Source organism: Lagenorhynchus albirostris, chromosome 18 (genome assembly GCF_949774975.1).
Source record: "Lagenorhynchus albirostris chromosome 18, mLagAlb1.1, whole genome shotgun sequence".
Lineage (NCBI taxonomy): Eukaryota > Metazoa > Chordata > Mammalia > Artiodactyla > Delphinidae > Lagenorhynchus > Lagenorhynchus albirostris.
The window spans coordinates 33,675,369-33,684,153 of record NC_083112.1 but is presented as its reverse complement, the minus strand read 5'-3'; the positions used below and the strand labels follow the sequence as shown (position 1 = coordinate 33,684,153).

General features: G+C 41.9%; 1 protein-coding gene across 1 annotated transcript; it reads left to right on the top strand.

The window, feature by feature from the left end:
• Positions 1-4,102: 4,102 nt before the first annotated feature.
• On the top strand, positions 4,103-5,602 carry LOC132508892 (SH2 domain-containing adapter protein E-like). Its single transcript, XM_060129330.1, is given in 1 exon segment — positions 4,103-5,602. A coding segment is annotated over 1 exon segment (1,500 nt).
• Positions 5,603-8,785: the final 3,183 nt, after the last annotated feature.

Below are 8,785 nucleotides of genomic sequence, written 5' to 3'. Positions count from 1 at the left end.
TATAATAAACAATAATGTGCTGCATACTTAAAAATTTGCTAAGAGGGTAGATCTTATAAAAATGTTTTTATCGCATACAAAAAAGAAATAATACTACTAATAAATAAAGAGAGTGGGAGGAAACTTTTGATGGTGATGGATATGTTTATAGCATAAGTGTGGTTTCACAAGTGTATACTTATCTCCACATTCATCAAGGATTATACAATAAATATGTGCAAATTTTTGTATGTCAACCATACCTCAATAAAGGTACTGAGGTATGGTTAACATACAAAAAATTTCCACTGGTTCTTAGTAACCAAATGAGACTAATATCCTAAACTGGGCATCTATGCTCTTCTATTATTAGGCCACACTGAAACTACCTAACCTCGCTTCTCTTAATACTCAATATAAATCCTGACTTTTATTGTTCCTGGAACATAAATTCCAAGACCAAGCTTTTGTACATGCTATACCCTATGCCTGAAAGTCCCTTTCCTCAATGTCTCTGTAGAAATTAGGGATGATAAACATTTTTCAACTCCAATGATATCTGTGATAAAATGTAGGGTCTTCCTGAACCACTTTATTGAGAATGATTAATGCTGCTTCCAGGTTCAGTGAGAGCATGACTGATTAGTGATGTCTGCCATGTCTGAAGGACAAGTAAGTGACACACTCATATAAGATCTCTGCCCTCCCTGGTCTAAGTATACTCAACTTTCATAACTCTTTTCAAATAACCTCCTCTATTAAGCCTTGACCATCTATTATAGCTCACCATGACCAATCTATTTTAAAATAGATATTCCTTATTTTTTATACCCATTTTGATATTTTTTTATCTCTTTTCACAGTATCATGAACATATATCTGCATATATCTTGTTCCCTAGACAGTAAGCTCCTAAAGGCTACAACTCTTCTTTTCTTCTTCTGCACATCAGCCCATTGATCTGTACTCTGTCCTCAGCAGATGGTCAAAAAGTTTATTTATTGAAGGAGCTACTACCACTGTGAACTTATCTCATGTTTCATCTTCCTCTTTAAGATTTTGGGCTCTCATATTCTCCACAATGACTCGTATGGTGTTTTATTTCTTGCTGAACAAGTCTGGCTTCTCAATTTCCTAACATATACCTGGCAATGATGCTGGTAGGTAAATTAGCTCGGTAACCCAAGTGGATTCCCTAAGGTTCCTTGGATCCCAGCAGCAGCTACAAATGCATTGTGCTTCATTCCTTTGACAAGCTCATTATGCTCCATTGTCACCTGTTCTCACACTGTGTGCTTCAGGCTGTTGCAACATCACACCAGCCTCTGCTACCTCAGGCTAGACCTGCATTCCAATATGACTACTGTACCCCTCCCTCCCCCTGGCCTGAATGAGCAAGAGAGCCCTAATCAACTGCTGCTGTAACCCCCTTCAGTATGGGTGGGGAAGAGACTCCTGAGGGCAGTCTACACGCAGAGGCAGGGCCAAAATGAAAGCTGAACCCCAGGAGCTGTGCGAACAAAGAAGAGAAAGGGAAATTTCTCCACACAGCCTCAGGAGCAGCAGATTAAATCCCCTCAATCAACTTGATAAACCATCTGAAGAATACCTGAATAGACAACGAATGTTCCCAAAATTGAGACGGTTGATTTTGGGAGCAACTGTAGACTTGGGTTTTGCTTTCTGCATCTAATTTGTTTATGGTTTTATGTTTACATTAGTATAGTATTTAGTTCTTATTATCATTGGTAGATTTGTTTATTGGTTTGGTTGCTCTCTTCATATATATGTATTTATTTATCCTTTTTCTCTTTTTGTGAGTGTGTATGTGTATGCTTCTTGGTGTGATTTTTTCTGTATAGGTTTGCTTTTACCATTTGTCCTAGGTAAAAGGACAAATGTTTTTACCATTTGTCCTGTCTGTTCATTTTTCCTTTTTGTATTCTTTTTTTGTTTGTTTTGTTCTCTCTTCGTTTTCTTCTGAGCTGTGGGTTTGGCAGGGTCTTGGTGCTCCAGCAGAGTGTTGGGCACCTCCAAGGTGGGAGGGCTGAGTCCAGGACATTGGACCACGAGAAACTTCCCTGCCCCATGTATCATCAATCAGAAAGAGCTCTCCCAGAGATCTCCATCTCAACACTAAGACACAGCTCCAAATAATGGCCAGAAAGCTCCAGCGCTTGACGTCCCATGCCAATCAACTAGCAAGACAGGAATACAACCACACCCATTAGCAGAGAGGCTGCCTAAAGTCATACTAAGTTCACAGACACTCCAAAACACACCACTGGATGTGGCCCTGCTCACCAGAAGGACAAGATACAGCGCCACCCATGAGAACACAGGCACCAGTCACCTCCACCAGGAAGCCTACACAAGCCACTGAACCAACTTCACACACTGGTGGCAGATACCAAAAATAATGGGAACTACAAACCTGCAGTCTATGAAAAGGAGACCCCCAAGCACAGTTAGTTTAACAAAATGAGAAAACAGAGAAATATGCAGCAGTTGAAGGAGCAAGGAAAAAACCCACCAGAAAAAACAAATGAAGAGGAAATAAGAAGTCTATCTGAAAAAGAATTCAGAGTAATGATAGTAAAGATGATCAAAATCTCAGAAATAGAATGGACGTAGAACTAAACAAGGACGTAGAACTAAAGAGCAAACAAACAATGATGAACAACACAATAAATGAAATAAAAAATTCCCTAGAAGGAACCAATAGCAGAATAACTGAGGCTGAAGAATGGATGAGTCACCTGGAAGACAAAATAGTGGAAATAAATGCCGCAGAGCAGAATAAAAAAAAAAGAATGAAAAGAATTGAGAACAGCTTCAGAGACCTCTGGGACAACATTAAACACACCAACATTTGAATTATAGGGGTCCTAGAAGAAGAAGAAAAAAAAAAGTGACTGAGAAAATATTTGAAGAAATTATAGTTGAAAACCTCCCTAAAGTGGGAAAGGAAATAATCAATCAAGTCCAAGAAGCACAGACAGTCCCATACAGGATAAATCCAAGGAGAAACATGTCTAAACACATATTAATCAAAGTAACAAAAATTAAATTCAAGGTAAAAATATTAAAAGCAGCAAGGGAAAATAACAAATAACAACATACAAGGGAAAATAATAAACAAGGGAAACCCCATAAGGTTAACAGCTGATCTTTCAGCAGAAACTCTGAAAGCCAGAAGGGAGTGGCAGGGCATATTTAAAATGAAAACCTACAACCAAGATTGCACTACCCAGCAAGGATCTCATTCAGATTTGATGGAGAAATTAAAAACCTTACAGACAAGCAAAAGTTAATGGAATTCAGCACCACAAAACCAGATTTACAACAAATACTAAAGGAACTTCTCTAGTCAGGAAACACAATAGAAGAAAAAGACCTACAAAAACAAATACAAAACAATTAAGAAAATGGAAATAGGAACATACATATCGATAATTACCTTAAATGTAAACGGATTAAACACTCCAACCAAAAGACACAGACTGGCTGAATGGATACAAAAACAAGACCCATATATATGCCGTCTACAAGAGACCTACTTCAGACCTAGGGACACATACAGACTGAAAGTGAGGGGATGGAAAAATATATTCCATGCAAATGGAAATCAAAAGAAAGCTGGAGTAGTAATACTCATATCACAAAAAACAGACTTTAAAATAAAGACTCTTGGAGAGGGCGGGCTGTCCGCTGGTGGCCCACCATCCATCGTGGTGCCGGGGACACTCCCGCTGCCTCCGCTTCATCTCCCCTGGTCCCCAGGAGAATGGGCAGGGCTGTCTCAGGGCTTCCGTGGGCCCAGCCTCTCCCACTTCAGGAGGAAAACACAGGGGAAGCCCCCAGCACTCGCCGCCCCCGGAGACCTGCGGAGACCCCGGGTGTGCAGGCGCTAAAGATGAGCTCGAGCGGGGCCCTGGTGCATCGTGCCTGTTGCCGTTCATGTCCGGAGTGGCATCTCATGCCCGCCCACTGGGCGCCCCGAGCCCCCGGCCCTGGGCCGTAGGGGCCCCACCCTGAGGGGTGTAGGTGACGGCCGGACCAGGATGAATGAAGCAGCCGTCGCGGGGCCTCGCTGCAGCCTCTAGTGCCCCAGCCCCAGGGAATGTAGTGGCCCCCGGCCCCTGGTGCTTCTCCATGTCTAAGCTGGGCCTCCTCGCTCGCCTGCTCCATGGCCACGACGCTCCTGAGCCGCGCCAGCCAGGCTCCCCTCATGGCGGCCAAGTGGTTCAAGGAGTTCCCCTTGAACCTGAAGACAGTGTCGGAGCGGGCCAAGCCTGGCAGCAGGGGAGGCGGCAAATTGAGCAAGAACTCAGAGGCGGGTGGCACGGGGCCCGCCCTGGGCAAGGGACGAAAGAACTCAGCGGCTGAGCTGGGGAGCAGACGGGCCGTGGTCGGCCCCCTCAAGGATAGCCGGCTATCCCGAGACAGCCTGCAGGGTCTGATTCAGGCTGCCGCGGGCAAGGGCCGCAAGAACTTCTGGGCCACCGAGGAGGAGCCCCACTGGGGTGCGGCCAAGAGCTCAGGCTGCAGCACCTACGTCAACAGGCTCATCAAGGTGGACACTCAGGAGAAGCATGGGAAGAGCGACTACCCCAGCAGCAGTAGTAGCAGCAGCAGTAGTAACAGCAGCTTTTCCTCCACGTCCTCTTCCCCTTCCTCCCTGGGACCCGAACTGGACAAGGGCAAGATTATTAAGCAGCAAGACACGGTCATCATTTTAGAAGACTACGCTGACCCTTATGATGCTAAATGGACGAAAGGCCAAAGGGATGCAGAGAGAGTAGGGGAGAATGATGGATACATGGAACCCTATGATGCACAACCAATGATAACAGAAATCAGACGACGAGGTTCCAAAGACCCCCTGGTGAAGGCTCTTCAGCTGCTCGACAGCCCCTGTGAGCCAGGGGAGAACGGCATGAAGCCCGAGCTGCTGGCCAAGAGACGGAACTCCAAGGAGCTGCTGGGGAAGCTGCCGCAGCTGTACGACACGCCCTACGAGCCGGCAGCCGAAGGCGGCCAGCGCGCCGAGGGGCCGGAGCGGAAGGCGCAGCTGCCCCAGGACGATGAGAGGCCTGCGGCCAAGTACGAGCAGCCCTGGGAGTGGAAGAAGGAGCAGATCGTGTGGGCGATGCCGGTTCAGTTTGAAGGCTCTGAGCAACCTTCCGTCAAGGAGGAGACAGTGAGGCAACACCACCGACAGAAGAGCTGGACCCAGAAGATCTTGAAGCCAACCCTCTCTGATTACAGTGAGGGGGAAAGAGTGGACTCAGCCCTCCTGCTGGAGAAGCAGCCTTGGTATCATGGTGCCATCACCCGTGCTGAGGCTGAGAGTCGACTACAACCCTGTAAAGAAGCTGGGCACCTAGTTTGAAACAGCGAGTCAGGGACCAGTAGTTACTCCATTGCACTAAAGACTAGTCAAGGATGTGTCCGCATCATAGTGGCTCAGACCAAAGACAACAAGTATACCCTGAATCAGATGAGTGCTGTCTTTGACAGCATCCCGGAAGTGATACACTATTATTCCAATGAGAAGCTGCCTTTCAAGGGGGCAGAACATATGACCTTGCTCTACCCTGTGCACAGCAAGCTGCACTAAGGTTCAGCCACCAAAAGCCCCAACAGGGCCTCTCACACCTAGGAGGGCATCAGCACCCAACCAGTATCTCAGCGGACAAGGCTGGACTGCACCATAATATTTTGGAGGAAGAGAGACGCTTCATTTAGGAGTCAAAAAGTCTTCGGCCTTGAATCCATTCCATGACACTTGGTTACTGACCTGTCCCTTTTCTCTTTGCTAAGTAGTTCTACAATGAGAAACCATAATTTACCAGTTGCCTCCAGTCCTGGAGTAGGGTGCTCTATTTGGGGCGTGACCCTCAGGAAAGGTAAGTCAGGAGTCCAGAAATATTAAGATTCTCCAAAAATGTGCTAGTTGTTCCATGGAATACCTGGTCTCCAAACAAACCAACAAAAATGCACTTGGATTTTATAAGACAACAAAAAATGATCATGTGGACCCAAAGAGCATGTAATACAGTACCGCTTCTTGGGGGAAAAGCATGAACAGTGGAAAATAAGTAAATAGTGAGCACTTTGGAGAAAGCTGTATTTCTCTCTTGAGTGTCCTAGTTCAGCTCTGGAGTTCATAAAAATTCACAGCTGTAAGGTCTGGCAAAAGGATTATTAAGAAAGTTTGTGTTTTCTCAATTTCTGTGGACTTTTTCAGCAAATCAGTAATATAAGCATAAATAAGAAGGAAGATGCATCTGATTTAAGAATCACCGATATAATTAAGCATTGGCAGCATTACCATTATTCTGAATTACAGAATAAAATATGCAACAAAGATTTCATTTCTCATTTTCAAAAGATCTGAAAATTTACAAAGCTCAACAACTGTTTTCTTATTGAATAATTATACAGAACTTCTGATATCTTTTGTTTCACCTTTGTTCATTTTAGTTATTGGAGCCATTTTTAATTTTTATCCCTAAAATTGGATTCACTTTGTATTTTAGAGTAACTTAAAAAATATATATATATAGGGAGTTCCCTGGTGGTCCAGTGGTTAGAACTCCACAGTCTCACTGCCCAGGGCCTGGGGTTGGGGAACTAAGATCCCACAAGTCGCGCAGCAGATATATATATATATATATATATATATATATATATATATATATATATATATATCTCTAGGATATTATTGTGTGAGAACTGGGTCTCTAAAACCTGCAAAGTTTCTCTCATGCTGTACAAAGCAGACCGGTTGGCACCGTATAAAAATATTTTAAAAGACTGGCATTTTCTCTATCTACTACTGCTTAAAGATATTAAAATAATATTGATATTACCATTATGATTTATTGTGAACTTGTATCGTCAATGTACTTACTGTGAAAAAACACCCGTAGGAATGGCATACTGTGAGAAGGCTACAGTGAGTGGCTCTATAATTACAGCTGAGCAGAGGTTTCTGTATTCTGGGGTTTGTAATTTGGTTCTTGAAACTGGTCCAGATGCAAATGTGCTGACTGTCATCAACGAAAAGTTAACTTTTGTAACTAATGTTAAATACACAAAAGAAATGCTGATTCAGTTAACTTTCAGGAAAACATATCCTTCTAGTTATTAGTTATCATTTTACTATTATGATTTAGAGATTAGTAAATATTCGCTTCTTTATTCAGTTAAGATTGTAGCCAAAGAGTCGTGTGATCTTTGTTTTTAAAACTTTGAAAGGAAATTTTCCTCACTGGATGTCAAAGATTTTATTAATCAAGAATGTTCTGTTTTTTAAGTACTGATAGAATTTTTTAATATATTGGTTTACGTACTATATCTTTAGTACGAGATTTTTTTTTAATTTTTAGCATTTGTAGTTCCAATTCCATTAAACAAATATTTATTACCTTCCATATACAAATAATTCATTCTGTTAAACTTATTTTCAGTTCAACATTCTAGAAATGAAAGCTTATTTTTTACTTAAACTTATTCTACAAAGGAAATACAGCAGTTACCCTAATTTTAATAAATGCTGAAAGCTTTGTAAAATTTTTCTTTGTGCACTAAATGATTTTTGGCCCATACACAGCAACTGTGATAAATGTAATAATGAAATAACATTTTGAAAGCAGACCTGATACATTAAGTATTTATTGAGCTTCTATCATAGGCTCAGTATTGTGCTTTCTCTATATTGTTTTTCTGTGACAGTCATGCTGTTTTCTTTATATAATTAAAAGTGAAGGGCTTCCCTGGTGGCTCAGTGGTTGAGAGTCCGCCTGCCGATGCAGGAGACATGGGTTCGTGCCCCGGTCTGGGAGGATCCCACATGCTGTGGAGCGGCTGGGCCCGTGAGCCATGGCCACTGAGCCTGTGCGTCCAGAGCCTGTGCTCCGCAATGGGAGAGGCCACAACAGTGAGAGGCCCGCATACTGCAAAAAAAAAAAAAAAAAAAAAGTGGAGATGTGGAGTTTAAAAACATAAAAATTAAAAATAAAAATAAAGACTATTACAAAAGATAAGGATGGACACTACATAATGATCAAGGGATCAATCCAAGAAGAAGATATAACAATTAAATATTTATGCACCCAATATAGGAGCAGCTCAATACATAAGGCAAACACTAACAGCCATAAAGGGGGAAATTGAAAGTAACACAATCATAGTAGGGGACTTAACACCCCACTTTCACCAATGGACAGATGATCCAAATGAAAATAAATAAGGAAACACAAGCTGTAAATGATACATTAAACAAGACGGACTTAATTGATATATATAGGACATTCCATCCAAAAACAACAGAATACACTTTCTTCTCAAGTGCTCATTGAACATTCTCCAAGATAGATCATATTTGGGTCACAAATCAATCCTCAGTAAATTTAAGAAAATTGAAATAATATTAGGTATCTTTTCTGACCACATTGTTATGAGACTAGATATCAATTACAGGGAAAAAACTGTAAAAAATACAAACACATGGAGGATAAACAATGTGATACTAAATAACCAAGAGATCACTGAAGAAATCAAAGAGGAAATTAAAAAATACCTAGAAACAAATGACAATGAGAAAACGATGACCCAAAACCTATGGGATACAGCAAAAGCAATTCTAAGAGGGAAGTTTATAGTAATACAATCCTACTTCAAGAAACAAGAAACATCTCAAATAAACAACTTAAACTTACACCTAATGCAATCTGAGAAAGAAGAACAAAAAAAACCCCAAAGTTAGTAGAAGGAAAGAAATCATAAAGATTTAATC